General features: G+C 37.1%; 1 protein-coding gene across 2 annotated transcripts in view; it reads right to left on the bottom strand.

Annotated features, from left to right (window-relative positions):
• MTMR7 (myotubularin related protein 7) overlaps positions 1–19,418 on the bottom strand; it is a 193,068-nt gene that overhangs the window by 148,102 nt on the left and 25,548 nt on the right. For both annotated transcript variants that reach the window (XM_033944229.1, XM_033944219.1), the window contains exons 2-3: positions 19,116–19,238; positions 17,123–17,285 (exon numbers count right to left, since the gene is read on the bottom strand). In XM_033944229.1, the coding sequence (XP_033800120.1) occupies positions 17,123–17,285; positions 19,116–19,238 (286 nt within the window). The remainder of the gene's footprint in view (positions 1–17,122; positions 17,286–19,115; positions 19,239–19,418) is intronic.

The following is a 19,418-nucleotide window of genomic DNA, read 5'->3' as shown; positions in this document are numbered from 1 at the left end:
CTCTCCTGCCCCAGGTACATTAGATAGATTGTTAGCCCACCAGGACAGATAGGGGAAAATGCTTGAAGTACCTGTATGTAAACTGCTTTGAGTGTGGTTGTATAACTACAAAAATGCAGTATATACAATACTAAATATTCTAATACTGGTAGATTCTTTCCACAAATAATCTTTAAAAGATGGATAATTCAATTTCAAACAATGGCAGATAGGAACACATTTTGAATGTTCAAACAGTGCACAAGCTTGATGGGACTTACTGCTAGATGCACTAAAGTCAGCGATCATCGCTAAACCTGTTTTGACAGTTTTATTAATGATCACTTTTACCGACCTGATTCACAAAACTGCTCACTGCATGTTTTTCCCCTTGATCGCCCATTTTCCAATCTGGTCATGCAAATTAGCTAAAATTTCCATGCAAAGTAGGCAAATGATTAATGCACTAACATGGCTTGGCTATGCAAAAAGAAAAAACTGGTTTTAGCAATCGAAAAAAGTGACAGGTCTACCTGGTTTTTCATTTTTTTTCAATGGCACAGATATTTTGCATGTGTTACACACACAAAATATCTGGCCCATAAAAAACAAAAACCATGAAAAAAATCCCCCACCGCCAATGATGGCCCTTCCCGACAACCCTCAAACCCCACTCCCACAACAATCACCCCATACCTTTTGTAGACATTGGAAGCTGGAGGGAAGCACAGTCCCTCCAGCTTCAAGGTCCGCCAATCAAAAATGACAGGTCTTCCCCTCCTTGGTGCACCATGTGATGTATAGGGAATAGTCTAAGACCTTGATTAGCTCAGACGTCGAAGGCCCCTCCCCTTGGGAGCCAATCAGGGCCTTACGCTCCTCCCTCTGTATCCCATGTGATGTACAGGGAGGGGCCTAAGGTCTGACATTGAGGAGTAGTGGCTCTTGGCCAGTAGGGGGTGATGTTTATGGGACGGTAATGGAATGGATATCAGAACATGATGGTGTAGTATTTTTGTGGAGTTTTTCTACAAAAGTACCTGTTTTTCGTATGATTCTGGGTAATTCTAATTAGATACAAGCATATGTGTCAGTTAAGACCATGCCCAATAGAAGCGTACGACAAACTGGTGAATAAAAATCTGAATATGAATGAAGCTAAAGCCAGAAAAACACACTCCAAGATTAATATAAGGGAAAGTATAATAATATTATTTTTATGTACTTTGCTATTAGGCCAGATCATGAAGGAAACCAGGGTATACAGGGACTCCATTTTGGATTTTTGTTTTGTTATATCTGCTATGTCTTTGGACACCATTTTTTTGTTTTATAAATCTTTATTCATTTTCTTATGTTACAACAAGTGTTTTAAATAAATTCATTATAAACTTGAATAATCACACTTGATTAACTTACAGATTAATATCAAATTTAAAATTTCTTTAGAAAATCAATATTTTATAAAGTTATATTATGTAAGAAATTTAAATTAATATAATTATTATTGAATATGATAATCTCCCCTCCCCCCCTCCCTATCAATACTGAATGAGAAATCTTTATTCATTTTCATATGTTACATCAACAATATAAATTCATACTAATATTTCAGAAAACTAAATTTATATACCGTAATTCTTAGTTAATATAATAATATCCCATCCCCTCCCCCCTCCCTTCTATTCAGTAATACATGAATAAAATTTTTAAAATGCTATTCTTTCCATATTTCATATTATAAATCAAGTATTAATATATTATATAATATTTAGAGATATAATCCCTTTTTCTTCTAATCAAATTCTATACATGGGAAAATTAATCATTCTTTACAATATTCAGTTAATGGTCTCCATATTTTTTGAAATTTATCTATATGTCCTTTTTGTGTTGCTATAGTGAGCTCCGTTTTGTATATATGACATACAGAACTCCACCAGAATGTATAATTTAATCTGTCATGTTTTTTCCAATTGAATGTGATTTGTTGTATTGCTATTCCAGTTAAAATAAAAAGAAGTTTGTTATTACTTGATGATATTTGACTTCTTGCTCTCATAGTTGTTCCAAATAATATGGTATCATATGTCAAGGCTACCGGATTTTCTAACATCCTATTTATTTGGGGCCAGATTGATTTCCAGAATGTTAAGATGAATGGACAATAGAATAAAAGATGATCTAATGTCCCAATTTCAACATGACAGTGCCAGCATCTATTTGACCTAGAGCTATCTATTTTTTGTAATCGAACAGGGGTCCAGAAAGCTCTATGTAAAAGAAAAAACCAAGTTTGTCTCATAGATGCTGATACCGTACATTTTATCCTCCAAGACCAAAGTCGTGGCCATTGAGATGCACTAATTTGGTGCTTTATCTCAATGCTCCAAATGTCTCTAAGACCATTTTTTGGTTTTTTATTTATATAATCGGATATTAATTTATACCACTGTGCAGCTTCATGACCTGTTGAATTAATCTGGAAACACAGGAATTCCAAACTGTGATAATTAGTAAGATTTTTCCATTCAGGGAACCCTACCTGAATGGATTGCTTCAATTGCAACCATTTAAAATATTGTGTTTTTTTAAGATCAAATTTATGTTGCAATTGTGAAAACTCCAGCAACTTTCCATTTTTTATTATATCATCTAAAATACGAATACCTGCTGTCATCCAGTTTTTCCAGATTATTTTGAAACCGCCTATTTTGATCTTGGGGTTTAACCAAATCGTTTGAGTTGTTGATTTACTAATTGGAATAGGAGTTAGATTACTTATATATCTTAAAGTTTTCCATGTATCCATGAATATTTTATGTTCTTTGTATAGCCTTGGCATTTTGATACCAACTACATGACTGAGACGTAAAGGAAACATGAGTCTCCATTCAAGCCAGAACCAATCTGGAATATTATCAGTGGGCTCTGGGAGGATCCAATACATACCTTGACGTAAAATATAGGCTTGATGATACCTATAGAAGTTGGGAAAATTTACCCCTCCCTCCGCAATTGGTCTTTGTAATGTCACTAAAGCAATTCTGGGATTTTTCCCAAGCCAAATAAATTTTGTCAATACCTTATTTAATTTTGTATAAAAAGAATCTTGAAAGAAAACTGGTATCATTCCCATTTGGTAACAAACTACAGGTAAGATCATCATTTTAACTGTTTGTACTCTTCCCCACCAAGATAAATGTAAAGGATTCCATTGTTCACACATCTCTGTCACTTTTTGTAATAAACATTTTTCATTAATTTTCATTGTGTCTTCTAAATCTTTTGAAATCCAAATTCCAAGATATTTAATAGTATCCTCCTTCCAGACAAAAGAGAATGTATTAAATAAACCTTTTGTACAGTGTACATTTAATGGAAGTATTTCTGATTTATTCCAATTTATCTTATATCCTAAAAACTTTCCGAATTTATCAATTAGTTCAAGCAATTGTGGAATGGTGGATTCTGGATTCCTCAAATATAATAATAAATCATCAGCATAAGCTGATATTTTGTATTCTCTATCTGAATGAGGTATACCTTGTATTTCCTTTACTTGTTGGATTGCTAATATTAAGGGTTCTAAAACTATATCAAACAGTAAAGGAGACAAGGGACATCCTTGTCTAACTCCTCTCTGTAGATTAAATTTTTCTGAAAATGTATTATTTATATATAATCTAGCAGAGGGGGAGCTATATAATGTTTGTATCATTTGTATGAATCCAGGACTTATACCAAACCATTCCATAGCCTGATACATAAATGTCCATTCTATTCTATCAAAAGCCTTTTCTGCATCTAAAGAAACAGCAAAAGTAGGCTCATTCATTTTCTTTGTTAAGTATAACATATGGAATGCTAATCTGGTATTATGAGATGAATGTCTTTGAGCAACGAATCCTGTTTGAGGCATACCTATAATATGGGGAAGAGCATTAGCCAATCTTAATGCAAGTATTTTTGCTAATATTTTTCCATCTACATTTATTAAAGATATTGGCCTATAGTTTGAAACCAATGTGGAATCTTTATTTGGCTTTGGTAAAACAATAATTAAAGATTCTGCTATAGTGCCATTTATACTTCCTTTATTAAGTTGATATTGAAAAAGATTTAATAAATAGGGTAATAATAAATTTTGAAATGTTTTATAAAATTCCACTGTATATCCATCACCACCTGGAGCGGATCCAACTCTAAGGGATTTCAAAGCTGTTTCTAATTCTTTTAATGATATTGGCTCTTCCAAACTTCGTTTTATATGTTCAGGAACTTTTGGACCCTCTAACATTTTCAGAAATTCTAAACCATCTTTTTCTTTATTTAAATAAGTCTCGGAAGTATAAAGAGATTTATAAAATTTTAGAAATTGTTTTAAGATAGGTTCAATTTGTGTTAATGTGTCACCTTTTTCATCTTTTATAGCAATTATTTTTGATTTCTTTTTTTTCGCTTTGAGATAATTTGCCAATATTCTTCCCGACTTATTTGAGTTTCCATAATACAATGCCTGCTGGGAGAATAAATCTTTTCTTATCATCTTTGATGAGAATTCATTGTATTTTACTTTAAGTTTTAATAATTCTTGTTGTATAGAATATTCCCATTTTTCTATTAATTTTGATTCTAAAATTTTTATTTCTGTTTCCAAATTAGAAAATTGTTTTCTATTTTGTTTATTAAGATAAGCCGAATAAGAAATAATTTGTCCTCTTATTGATACCTTAAAAGCATCCCATAATATTTCCCTAGAGATTTCATCTTTATCATTTATTTGAAAATACTCTTTCATTTTTGTTTGAAAATTCTCACAGAATATTGGGTCAGCAAGCAATGTATTATCAAATTTCCATATTGGTCTATTTGTATTTTGATCTGTGATTTTAATTTCAATCCACACTCCACCATGATCAGATAATATGATTGGATCAATGGCAGCTTGTGTTACTTGATGTGCTAGGTGTTTTGATATAAATATATAATCTATTCTTGAAAAAGAATTATGAACATGAGAACAGAAAGAAAATTCCCGTCCATTAAAATGAAGTATTCGCCAAATATCTGTCAAATTACAAGTTTGTACCAAATTATCTAGTCCCATTGATTTCATATATCTACTTGGGTTTTTGTCTAATAAAGGATCCATAACAGCATTAAAATCCCCAACTACTATTAGATTTGAAGTAGCCAGTGGTAAGATCAGTTGTTGAAGAGTCTTAAAAAATTCATTTTGTTTTGAATTAGGGGCATATATATTAAACAACGTCATGGTTGTATTTCCCATGCATATTTCCACTTTTACCCATCTGCCATGAACATCTGATTCTTTTAATTTAAATAAAGCTGAGCATTTTTTATTCACTAGAATAGCAACACCTGCTTTTTTCCCTATGGCTGGTGAATAAAAACAATGCTTTATCCAACCACCTGTCAACTTATTAGATTCAATGTTTGAAAGGTGGGTCTCTTGTATGCAACATATATCTGCATTTTGCCTTTTTAAGAACAGTAATGCTTTTTTCCTTTTTATAACATGATTTAGACCAGTGTTTTTCAACCTTTTTTGGGCAAAGGCACACTTGTTTCATGAAAAAAATCACGAGGCACACCACCATTAGAAAATGTTAAAAAATTTAACTCTGTGCCTATATTGACTATATATATAAAGTAATTCTCTTGAATAGGAATCAAATAAACACAAAGAAAGTATTTTATAATGCTGCCACCGCCAACAACACCGTTGGCGGCGGTGGCACTCAAGTGGCTAAAGAGCCGCAGTTTGCCGGCCTAGGGACAACACTGGAGGGTGGCCAGCTGTGCACCCCCTTGGGACGTAAACCCGGGGTGGGGCAGACCGCCCCCCCCCACCCTGGTATGCCACTATCTATACCTCACTCCCTCCCTATGACCAAAAATTCTCCTTTCTTCTATTCCCCGTGTACACAACCATCTCTTTCCCTCCCTTCCTCTCTCCAAAGTCCATGCCTTCTGTGTCCAAACACTCATTCCCTCCCTTCCTCTCTCCCAAGTCCATTTCTTCTGTGTCCAAAAACGCATTCCCTCCCCCACCTCAACATCTCTTTCCCTCCCTTCCTCTCTCCCAAGTCCATTTATTCTGTGTCCAAAAACGCATTCCCTCCCCCACCTCAGCATCTCTTTCCCTCCCTTCCTCTCTCCCAAGTCCATTTCTTCTGTGTCCAAAAACGCATTCCCTCCCCCACCTCAGCATCTCTTTCCCTCCCTTCCTCTCTCCCAAGTTCATGCCTTGTGTCCAAAACGCACTCCCTCCCCCCTTTTGTGTTCCGTGTTTGCCTCCCAGCCCATCTTTGCAACTTTCTCAGCAAAACGAAGCTCAAGCCGCAAGGCTTGTCTTCTGCTTCCTGCCTGCCCTGCCGCGCACAAATAGCCGAACGGAAGTATTCTCCGACGTCAGCGCTGACGTCGGAGGGCAGGCTTTGCTTAAGCCCTCCCTCCGACGTCAGCGCTGACATCGGGGAACGCTTGCGATCGGTTATATGTTAGCTGCAGGGCAGGCAGGAACAGAAGACGAGACTCGCGGCTCGAGATTCATTGAACTCCGCGGGTCCCCCGTCCAGCTCTCTCATGTCCACGTGGGGCGGACCGCCCCTCTCCCTAGACTGGTGGTACTGCCCTGATGGCATCCCTGACCGTACGGCACACCAGGCAACATCTCGCGGCACACTAGTGTGCCGCGGAACAGCGGTTGAAAAACACTGATTTAGACCATTAACATTCAAAGATATTATTTTAAGAGACATTTATAATTATAATTTGCATAATATATTTTCTATATAATGATATATAATGTTTTTTATTAATATGTTTTCCCAATATACTTAATAAATTATAGTTTCCTTTTATTATTTCTATATCTCCTTTATATCTTTCTTTCCCATTCCCTCCCGTATCCCTATTTCCCTCCCTCCCTCCCCCCTCTTATTAAATACGATTATTTGGGTACGCAAGATGAGGTTAGGTTAAAATAACTCCCCCAAGCTAAATTAAAATATTCTTTATTTACTACTAATAATTTATCTCCCTTTATCTAATATATTTCCTATATATCTAGCAAATAAATATTTTTCTTATATGAATTTTATATAAAAAGTTAATGTATTTAAATCCATATAAGAAAATATTATCTTATCTTTTGATAAATCTATATAAGATTTATCAATGAGATTTACAATCTTGCATATATTTATCAAGAATCAACTTTACATTTATTATACTGATATCTAATATTATTATTATTTTAATAGTACTATGTGGATCATGAAGTGGAGTCTGTGTGTCTTAAAATGTCTTTATATAGGTATGTTTGTTGCAATCAGTCTATTTTTCAACCTTTACTCCAATTTGTGTTGTGAGGAAGAGATTTAGGTAAAATTCCCAGTTTTAAGACTCCTAGATTCTTTTCTTTCCCCCAATTTCTGTCTCCAAAAACGTTTTTGTGTTGCCTATTCAATTCAACTTTGTAGGATTCAGTATTCCTCTCTCATTGTTTCTGCTAAATAGTCCAAGACATTCATCATTCCCCTAAGAGAGCAAGTAATGAAGATGTTTCCTGACTAGGGACTTGATTTTATTTTTGTCTGTATCGAGGACAGCCCGTCAGTCAAAGTGCCAGAGAAATAAAAGCGCTGAATAACTTCGAAGCTAGTTCAGTATTCGAGAAGGAGAAAATCAGTTACACCTTACATACAGCACAGTCTTTTTGGATTTATTCTGTGTTATTCCAGACTGAATCTCCTCTCTTTCATAACAAACTTAGCAACATTTTAGAATCGGAGAGGAGTTATTAATTAGTTTTCATGAACTCCTATCATTACATATTTAGCTCGTCGTGAAAAGGTTGTTCGTGAAAGGCGACGCTTCCTCCCTGGGACTCTTTTAATTTACAAAAGTACAACGTCCCCTGTCATCTCTATGTTCTCCAAATCTATCTAAAGAGAGTAAGCGGTCTGCCTCAATAGTAAGCATCACTCGATATATATAATTCACTGTTTCTTACCTATAAGGAGGAGGTGGGGTGTAGGAATTAATTAAAGTTTGAAATAGTCGGCAGAGAGATTTTTAAGAGATAGAATCAAAAAGGAAGCACTTCCTTTTACAGGATATTCTCTCTGTCGACCAATCTCTTTTTGTTTTGTATTTTGTAACTCCCCAGCAGCGTGATTGGAGATTTTTCCTGTCCATCAACCACATTTCCTGTTTGTATATAACCACTCCCATATTTAGTTACCATATTTACTTCTCTGTAAATTTTTCATTCGGATCTCCATTTAATCCACGTTTTCTTCTGTAAGTACATTTTCTTCAAAATGTTTATAAAACTTTCCTTTAAAAAGTATAAGTTTATGTACTTTTATAAAGTTTGTTTTATTTCTTTTATTTCCTTCATAGAATGTTGGTTTTGTATAGTTCCATGTGTGTGCTGTAGCACTTGTAGTTCCAGTCCGTTGTTTTTTGAATCCACTTCAAAGTTCTAAATTTTAACTGTAAGTCATATTATTAATAAAATCAATTCTTATATGGTGAATATTTTAGTAAAGTATTAACAGATCTATACATACTCATTTTCCTCATTAGGTTTTCCATTAAGATGTTTAGGATGTCATGGGTTGTTCATATTGGTCCAGAAATTCTTGTAGTTTTGTTGGATCTGTAAAATTCTGAGTTTTATTTGCAATAGTGATCTTCATTATTGCTGGATAAAGAAGCCCATATCTAGCCCCTAAAGATTTCAGTTGTGGTCTCATATCTAAAAATTTTTTCCTTTTTAATGCGGTTTCCCTCGCAAAATCAGGGACAATATGTATTTTTGAATCTTGACATTTGAGATTTTTATTTTCTTTAGCTAATTGACAAATTTCCAGCGCTTGTTGATGTCTCAGTAGTTTGAATATTAATGTCCTTGGTCCAGTTTGTGAAGTTTTCCTTTGTGTTGGTATCCGGTGTGCCCTTTCGATTTCCAGTGGTGTTTTAAATTTTAATGGTAGCACTTTAGGTAGAAAGTGTTCCAAAAAAGTAATAGGATTATTTTTTCTACCCCTTCCGGTATTCCTATTATTCTTAAATTATTTCTTCTTTCACGGTTCCGGCTGTCTTCAAGGTCTTTTTTAATTTCTTCTACCTCTTTCCATATGATTTTGTTTTGTCTTGCGTTCAGATTAAGTTGTTCAAAGTTATCCTCTATTAGGTTTATTCTGTTTTCCGTCACTTCCACTCTTTTAGTTAATGCTGCTGCATCTTCAATAGCTTTTTGTAGTTTTTTGTTGCTGTCCAGAACAATTTCTTTAATTTGTCTTAATTCTTCCATTACATCGAGGTTGTCATCTGATGGCAGTGGAGCTTTTGAAGGAGTGATGCTTGGCTCCGGTTTTGATCGTTTATTACTTCCTGTACCGGATCCAACTGCTCCTAAATCGCTTTTGTTCTGTTTGCTAGATGTCATTGTCTTTCAATATTTAGATATTTTTCTTTTGAAATTTGATTTTTTTTTGTAGTAATTTCAAAATTATAGCTTTTGAGCATGGAGCTATTCGTTTACCCGACCATCGGAATGCGCGTCCATATTCATTAGGGATCTGACTCAAGGGCTCCAAGGCAAGGTAACCTTATTCGCTGATGACGCCAAACTATGCAATGTAGTAAACGGCTATAATCTTCAGGATGCTATGGAGCAAGACCTGCGTACTTTAGAAAGTTGGTCCTTGATCTGGCAGCTGGGCTTCAACGCCAAGAAATGTAAGGTCATGCATCTCGGAAATGGAAATCCTTGCAGAACTTACACCCTGAATGGAGAAACTTTAGCAAGGACTACGGCAGAACGAGACTTAGGAGTAATCATCAGTGCTGACATGAAAGCAGCCACTCAAGTGGAGAAGGCTTCATCTAAAGCACGGCAAATGATAGGCTGTATCAAGAGAAGCTTCGTCAACAGGAAACCTGAAGTCATGATGCCACTGTACAGAGCCATGGTGAGACCGCATCTGGAATACTGTGTTCAATTCTGGAGGCCACATTACCGTAAGGATGTGCTCAGAGTTGAATCGGTTCAGCGGATGGCCACCAGGATGGTCTCGGGGCTAAAGGGTCTCCCGTACGAAGAAAGACTGAGCAAATTGCAGCTCTACACTCTCGAGGAGCGTAGGGAGAGGGGAGACATGATTGAGACATTTAAGTACATCACGGGACGGGTAGAGGTGGAAGATGATATCTTTCTTCTCAGGGGACCCTCGACCACAAGAGGACATCCGCTCAAGCTCAGGGGAGGGAAGTTTCGTGGAGACACCAGGAAATACTTCTTCACGGAGAGAGTGATTGAGCATTGGAACGAGCTTCCAGTGCAGGTGGTCGAGGCACGCAGCATCTCAGACTTCAAGAACAAATGGGATACCTATGTGGGATCCCTACGAGGTCATGCCAAGGGATAGGGTCACTCGGACTGAATGAGCGGGTCAGTAGAGTGACAGTATAATTACAAGGGATAGGGTCACTAGGACTGAATGAGCGGGTCAGTAGAGTGACAGTATAATTACAATTATTCTTTAGGGGGTCAGTAGATTTAAGAGGGTGGGTAAATAGTGTGGGCAGACTTGATGGGCTATGGCCCTTATCTGCCGTCATCTTTCTATGTTTCTATGTTTCTATGTCCAAGCCACGCCCCTTTCTGGACACCATTTTTTGTCAGTGACTATTTTCTGTCTTCTTTGTTCTTGTTCTCTCTGCTTTTCTTTGTTTAGTTTTCCCGCTGCTAAGCCTTGTGGTGTTAATTGATACCAGCTGTGCCTTAGGCTGGCTAGAAAAAAGTGTCCCAAACCAAGATATAACAGGAATTAAATATAGTTATGATTTAATCAAGTTATGAATGTATGGAATGCTTGGGCCCAAGCAAGTACTGGAGTGATTGGGTGACTGTATTGAACAAAAGAATGGGTTTTGAAAAAACATAATATATATATTTGCAACCTAAAGAAATCCTAAAACAGCATCTGGAAATGGTTAAGTTAGAAAGGCTTCTGTGTGAGTAGGCGAAATTTGAAACTGTCAGCTTAGGGGGAACAGCCCCTCCTTCTCTTTGATTGCCTTCTCCTGCACTTTCTCCTTTCCTCTAAGGCTGACAACTTTTCAGCATTGTAGGGCTGAGAACATTTAAGCATCTTTTTAACAAATGATTTCTCTTAATATACCTTTGTGAAAAGGATGATGTATATTCAGAAATGAATGTGAACAGAACAAATATGAGTTCTGAAACTTTTAAACGTAGAAGAATTCCTTTGTTTAATTTTAAACACCTCCTTGGTTGATTTTTATTGGTTGTCAAACTGATGATGTCACACTGAGCCAAAAGTATATAATAGAGTGACTTGAGATATTAAGCTGAGCTCGTTATCAGAATAGGCCAGCATTTTGGCAACTATAACGATCTCCCACTAATGTAATGGCTAATGCAATTTTGCTGTATTCTTTTGGTGTCATGGTTGAAGATAAACACAATAAAATTACTGGTAACTTTACATTAGCGAAATTTTGCATTTTTTATTATTTTTCACACCTTGAGCTTATGAGTGCGCCAGCGTCAAATGTCCCTTGCTCAACATCTGAGCAAATCAGGACCTTAGGCCCCTCCCCATGCATCACATGTTGCACCAGGGAGGGGAAGGTCCATCATTTTCAACTGGTAGGCCTCGAAGCTGGAGGGACCATGCTTCCCTCCATCTGCCAACATCTACCAAAGGTATAGGGGGGGTTCAGGACAGCATCTGGTGGCAGGAGGGATTGGGCATACCTCCTGCTTTTTTTTCGGGAGGAAAGGGGGAGGTTAGGGGATTGGAAATATATGTGTACGCTTCCTGTCCAAGGGACCACATCAATCGTCGCCACCATGGTCTCTGCACTGTGGGATCCTCATCCAGATTTGGGGGTCCACCCGGATCCTGATCCTGGAGATTCACGAGGGCTACATCCCCCATGGTAATACTGCCAGCCTGTATGAGTAAAACATGGTCAGGGCATCCTGGTTCACCTCTGCAACTGCTGGCGCACTAGCCAGGGCCAACATAACATAAGAGCATAAGAAGTGCCTCTGCTGAGTCAGACCAGAGGTCCATCGTGCCCAGCAGTCCACTCGTGCGGCGGCCCAACAGGTCCAGGACCTGTATAGTAGTCTTCTATCTATACCCCTCTATCCCCTTTTCCTTCAGAAAATTGTCCAATCCCTTCTTAAACCCTCAGGAAGTGCATTCCAGGTGTCCACCACCCGTTGGGTGAAGAAAAACTTCCTAGCATTGGTTTTGAATCTGTCCCCTTTCAACATGGGGAGACGGGCACAATCGCTGTATCCTGGGAAGGGGGATCCCCTAGCCAGTGTGGAGGCCTGAGGAGGGGCGGCTGGCATCATTTTATTTGCCAAATAATCCTGCTAAATCATGGTAATAAATTTTGGGAAAACCCATCATCCAAGGCAGGAGTTGCCTCCTGCATACTCTTCTTAGAACTCTTGGAGGACTTATGAGCTTTGGCTGACAAATAGCACCTGCGTTTAGCTGGAACAGCAACTGCACTGTCCTTGGGACCCACTTTCAACTTTCTTGGATGCCCCAGCCAGAAACATAGGCAGGACCCCCTCCAGAGGTCACGGGTACTTGGGCCGATGAACTTTCACCCCCTCTCCTCTTCCGCAGCACATGTAGTACATGGCCGCTTGCTGACTATATCATCCGTTGAACAATTAGTAATTCTCAGTTTCCAACATTCAACCAATCATATAATAATCGTTCCCACAATTTCTTCGTGTTAACAATATATCAAAAGAATTTTTTTAAATATCTCTAGGGATCCTCAGACCTCCGTGCAAGTAAAATAACTCGCAATGGTTTCAATTCTCATTAGTCCCAACGACATTAATATCTGAAAATCTGGAAGGGGGAGACGCTATACAGTTTTTGGAGAATTTACTGCCCAAGCTGTTACAGTTAAACTCGAAGTGGCCGTTGGAAATAGAACGGGCACACAGAATCCCTTCAAAGCGATCAGCAAACCAAGTTGGCCCTAGACCCTTGATTTTCAAAGTTTTAAGGTTTCAGCAAGCTTTGGAAATTTTAAAAGTGGCAAAAGCTAATAAAAATGTAAATTATAAGGGCTCTAAATTGATGCTGGTTCTGGATTTTGCAATACCAACTGCAAATATATATTGTTTTTGGTGGTCTTCAGTTTGTCATGTGTATAAAATGGAAAGAGCGTTGACTGTTCAAAAAGGTTATTATAATAAATTTAAGAATGTGTGGGGACCATTATTAAATTATAGTAATGAATAAGTTACACTTTTCCCAATCTTAATACACATGTGGATTTGGGGGGGGATTTCTTGTTTTCCCATTAAGAATATATAGATGATTGTTGTAGGATATTATTTTCATGTGGTATATATTAGTTGTATATGAATTTGGCAGGGGGGTGGGGGTTAAATCTTCTTGGTGTATGATATTGAAGATTTTTCAAGTGATGTTGTATTATATTTGGTTGATATTTACTGTACACTTGATGTAAGTTTAAAAAAGAAAGCAGTTCCTTGTGTTTTAAATTTTTTATTCATTTTCATATATCAACAAGTGTAACATAGAAATTTTAAAAGATCACATAAAACATACACTTGAATTCCTTTCATGTATCACTGTAAATACAATATATTATTCTGTATTTATAAACATATATTTGGAGGTACAAGGAGGAGATAAATGTATTGTTTTAAGGGGGGTTGGGGGAAGGGTGGGAATGGGAGAGTTAAATTGGGTTTTTGATTTGGATCATGGGAGTTTGATTTCACAGTCTTAGACTGGTTCTCAAAATTCTTACGATCTCGCTCATACACTGTTGATGTGAAATCCTTTTTTATTAAACAAAGAACACTACAAAAACAACACCAACAGAAAACCAAGTTTACAAATAAGGCATACTCCTTGAAGGACTGTTCTCATACACTGTTAATACGAATGGCACCATGTCATCTCCTAGGAAGCCGTTATGTGGAGTCCCGCAGGGATCACCTCTGTCCCCTATTCTTTTCAACATCTACTATATGCCCACTTTGAAACTTCTCCAACTATCTCCCTTTGAAACATTATATACATATGCAGATGACATCCTTGTCCTTCTTGAGATAGATCCGAATCTTATTAACCTCACTGAAAATATAATAGCATGCATAACGAAACTCCAATCCTGGGCCCTCACTGTATAAATGAAGCTGAATGAGTCCAAATTACTTTGGCTTGGTCCAAAATTAGATCAGCTACCCACGCTCTTTTCATTACCTTCTGGTCCCACACTGCAGATTGAATTCTCACTTTCATTTAATGACCATCTCAACTCTCTGGTAAAAAAAATGTATTTTTATTCTCCACATGTTGAGAAAAAAGTGAGATCCTGCTTCCACTAACAAGTTTCAAGTTTCAAGTTTATTCAATCTTTTGATGGATCGCCTATAACAATTTCTAAGCGATGTACATAATATAATAAAAAGAAATAAGAAACTTAACATAATAGTTATATTAACATAACATAAAAACATTTAAAACTTACAACATTTTGTTGTCCTTGTACAATCAATCATTCTTTCCAGGCTGGACTATTGTAACTTCATCTATCTAAATCTAACCAAGAAAAGTCTTCAAAGACTTCAGCAGATCCAAAATACTGCACCTAGATTGATTTTCGCAAAAAGTAAATTTGATCATGTTTCCCCACTTCTGTCAAAACTTCTTTGGCTTCCAGTAATTTCTAGGATTCACTTTAAATGTGCCTGCCTAACATTCAAGATCTTGCATGGCATTCTTCCTCCTCTAATTCCACTAACTTGGAATTCTATGAGACCTGACACTACCAGATCCATCCAAAAACTTAAATTAACTTTCACCTCGTTAAAAGGCGTTCTCTATGCTAGAATATTAGGGAAATCTCTTTTCTTCAAAATCACTGAGCTTTGGAATAACCTTCCTGCCCTGCTGCGGAATCTGAGCTCCTTCCAATTACTCCGAAAGCATCTAAAAACTTGGCTATTCTTAAAAATGTAAATCTCGCAACCCTCTTTATAATCACTAATTCTTATTACGTTTTTTCCTTCCTTTTGTTAAAGTTCCTGTAAACCGTGCCAAGCTCTAGCTTTATGGAGAGGATGCACTATATAAACTTATGAAATAGTTTAGTTTAGTTCAATTTTTCAATTAAATAACGGATCCACATACTGCATAAACTTAAACTGAGTAGAAGTAGAATAACCTCTTATACTACCACTATCACTATCTACAACTGGCAAGAATTTACAGTTGCAACTATACTGCAAAACTACTGTAGGTCCCCGAAAATAAGACACTGTTGTCAGATTTGTTAGTGGCCCCCACAATATATGGTTGGTGGGGTCACTTGAGAGGCGCCCTGACAAACACCCGGTCCCAGGTTCAGTTCCCTCACTGAAGACTCACCAGGAAGTAGAATCAAAGAGGCACAGCCAGAGATGATTGCATAAAGAATATATTATAGAAATAGTCTTACAGAAAAATAGTATTCATAGGTATTACAACAATTAAGCATTACAATTAAGTAGAGAGCAAAGCGGTTTCCCTGCCTTACAGAGTCCAGAAGGAAGTGTGAAGTTCCAGGGAAAGGCAGAGAGAGAGAGAAAAGGGGGATGGGGTGATGGTCTAAGCTTCGTGTTCCATAGATAAAGAGAAGGATAGACAGAGAAAGAGAGAACGAGAGCTAGAGCTTAAGAGAAACAAGAGAGGACCAGAGTGCCAAGAGCCAAGAGATAGATAGATTGATAGATAGATAGAGAGGAGGCTTTTATAGCTTGGAATCTTATTCTGAATATAGAAACTATTGTATGTCCCAGTATCTTTCTGTTTAGAATTTGTAAACTGTTTGAAACAATGGTTAATTTAATTGTTAAGGAGGGTGTGATACTTGCAGGCATGGTGGATGGGATTAGACTGGCTTCTTTGTCCCATTCAAGCAGCCTATCTTATTGATGTGCACCTGGACCCATTGTCCTAAGCACCCTCTTAATCAGACATTAACACCTTTTAGCTAATCATGATTCAATCAGGGCTACTTGAAACATATCAGGGATACTTAAAACAGTCTCCCTGCCCTCAGGGTCTATCTGCATTCCCATGCCAGAGTCAGATTGATATAATTTCCCATAGGCCTTCGCTGACATAAGTAATGCCAACTGAAAATGCTGAATGGTAGCGATAGCTATGCTGACAACTGTCTTATATTAATTTTGTGCCCCAAAAATGCACTAGGTCTAATTTTCAGGTAGGTCTTATTTTTTTTTCATGTACAATGATCATCTCTCCCTTCCTCTCCTCTACCCCAATTCTTCCTATTTCCTTTCTCTCCCCCACATGTGCAGCATCTTTCCTCCCTTCTCACCCATCCCCTTGTGCAGTATCTTTCAATCCCTCCCTCCCATCCCCCTGTGCAGCAGAACCCTTGCAGCTTCTATCCCTCCCATTGTACAGCAGAACCCTTGAAGCTTCTATCCCTCCCATCCCTTGTGCAGAACCCTTGAAGCTTCTATCCCTCCCTTCCTCCCATCCCCCTGTGCATCTTTCTATCCCTCCCATCCCCCCGCCACTGCTGATGTGCACCCCGTACCTCCCCCTGCTGACCTTTTCATCTCTCCCTCCCATCCGAACCCTGACCACGAGCTGAAATACATGGAAACAAACGGCAGCGTTAGCAGCACGTCATCAGCAACGTGGCACATGCAGCCTGTGCTGCCGATGCTGCCATTTGTTACCATGTATTTCGGCCTCGCAGTCGGCGTTCGGATAGAAGGGAGAGATGAAAGGGTCAGCGGGGGGAGGGGGGCTGGGAGAAGCACTGCTGCTGGCGACTTGGGCTTATTTTCAGGGGTAGGGCTTTTATTAAGACCTATCCCGAAAATCATGCTAGAGCTTATTTTTGGGGTAGGTCTTATTTTGGGGAAAACACAGTATGCATACTACTCAAATACAGGTAGTATTTTGCATATGATCAGGTTTTTCTGTAAACATTTAAAAGCAGAACAAAAAAAAAAAAAAATTTGATATCCTCCACCTACCTGGCTGTGAAAGACGTACTAAAGATATGTAAAGGTCATGGAAGTCTCTTTCCTGAGGAATGATGATCTGGATGAGCTGATAGTTTTTGCAGTGGATCAATAAAGGACATCCAGAAATGGTGGCTGCCTGCTTTTCAATGGAGGAAATGTGGCTATGAAGAATCTGGAAAAAAATTTAAATGGGAAAAATTTGGAAAACAGATTATTGTAAATAAAACTCGATCCAATTGTGAGGAAGGATTAAAATATTTAGGTATCATGATAAAAAATACTCTTGATGACACAGTAAAAGAGAATGAAAAACTTTTATTAAAAAGATTAGATTTATTTATAAATTGAATAAGTAATGGAATCCTTTATATCTTTCTTGGTGGGGGAGAGTTCAAACAATTAAAATGATGATATTGCCTGTAGTTTGTTATCAAATGAGTATGATACCAGTTTTTTTTCATGGGTCCTTTTATAAAAAGCTTAATGGTATCCTTACAAAGTTTCTTTGGCTTGGTAAACATCCCAGAATTGCTTTAGTATCTCTTCAAAAGCCAATTGAGGAGGGGGGGGGAGTAAATTTTCCAAATTTTTATAGGTATCATCAAGCCTATATTATGCTTCAGGGTATGTATTGGATCCTCCCAGAACTTATTGATAATGCACCTGATTGATTATACTTAGAATGGCGTCTTTTGTTTCCTTTACATTTGGCTCATATTCCTAGTATCAAAATACCTAGAAGATCATCTAATTTATTATTGTCCCTATATTAAGATATTTTGGAACTCAATATGGTCTCAAGTAAATGCATTATTGGAAAATCATGTGGCACTCTCTTACGATACAGTGCTATTTGGTATGATGATGAGGAAAAAGAGTCAAATATCACCAGAGAATAACAAGCTTTTATTAGTTATGACAGGGGTTGCCATTCAACATATAACCAACAATTGGAAAAATCACAGCAACCTTAGTTATACTTTTTGGTGGAATACATTATGCCATATATTTAAAATGGAACGAGCTATAGCAATTCAAAGAGGGACATATACTAACTTTATAAAAATTTGGGGGCCATTGACAAAATATTGTACTGAATAGTCATCACTTCTTCTCTTCTCTTTTTCTCTTACGGCACACTAAAAAGGGGGGGATTTGGAAATAATTTTACATAATATGTTATAATATGATATATAATTTGTGTGTATTTATTGAAAATATGATGAAGGGTGGGTGGTAGGGGGGATATTGATGTACTAGATGTTTATGTATAGATATCAAAGTGATATTGTGGAATATTTTACTGTAATATACTCTTTTGTGCACTTGTTCAATTTGAAAACGAATAAAGAATTGTTAAAAAAAAAAAATACCTAGAAGATATAAAGATAATAGAATTTTAAATGACACATGGAAAACATTGAGATACCTTAGTAATTTAACACCTATTCCAATTAATAAATCAACAAATCAATCTTTGTGGATTAACTCCAAGATTCAAATTGGCGGAAATAAAATTCTTTGGAAGGACTGGATTATTGTTTATGCCCTAATCCTGAAGTACCCTGTATAGTACCCCTCTATCTATACCCTGTAATCCCTTTCTCCTTCAAGAAGTCATCCAGGCCCTTTTTGAAACCCATTAAAGTATTTTGAATGTTAAGGAGATATGTCACCTCTGACCTCTAAGCGTGGGTAGTTTTATTTTAGGATGTGCTGAGATTTGAATATATTTGTGATTTATAAATTGGATGAATAAGTTTGTATTCTGGAATTATTTTAATAAAGAATATTATTTTTTTTTTAAAGTGATAATTACCAGGGCCATCTAGTTAAGGAATTGTTGATAGAGTAAGTCCTCCATTTATAAATGGTTATGGGAGATCTGATTTTGAGCTAAATAGAAAACAGTAAGATGCAGCCTTCAGAAATCAATTAGTTCTTAAGTCAAAAGACTGCCTGTACTCCATTACAAAATGAAACAGTGCTCTTAAAATCTTACCCATGTTTCTTTACGTGTGTCAGATATATTTTCCACAAAGATGATGTGAGTTGCTGTTAGATACAATGTCCCCAGTGCTGATTTCTTGGATGAGATTCGATCAAGCAGGTGAACATTTTCAACCTAAACGTGAATGGTAATTAGAAAAACATAATACATCACATATTACTATGGAACTGAAAACCAATTTTTAGATGTATATACACAGTGCAAAAATTCATGTTTAGGCCTCCCAACTGATCTGAGCTTTTTCTAGGTCCTTTCAACTGTTTAAAAAGCACAGTTACTTACCATAACAGTTGT

This window comes from Geotrypetes seraphini, chromosome 1 (genome assembly GCF_902459505.1).
Source record: "Geotrypetes seraphini chromosome 1, aGeoSer1.1, whole genome shotgun sequence".
NCBI lineage: Eukaryota > Metazoa > Chordata > Amphibia > Gymnophiona > Dermophiidae > Geotrypetes > Geotrypetes seraphini.
The sequence above is the reverse complement of the archived record's forward strand: the minus strand, read 5'-3'. Positions and strand labels throughout refer to the sequence as shown.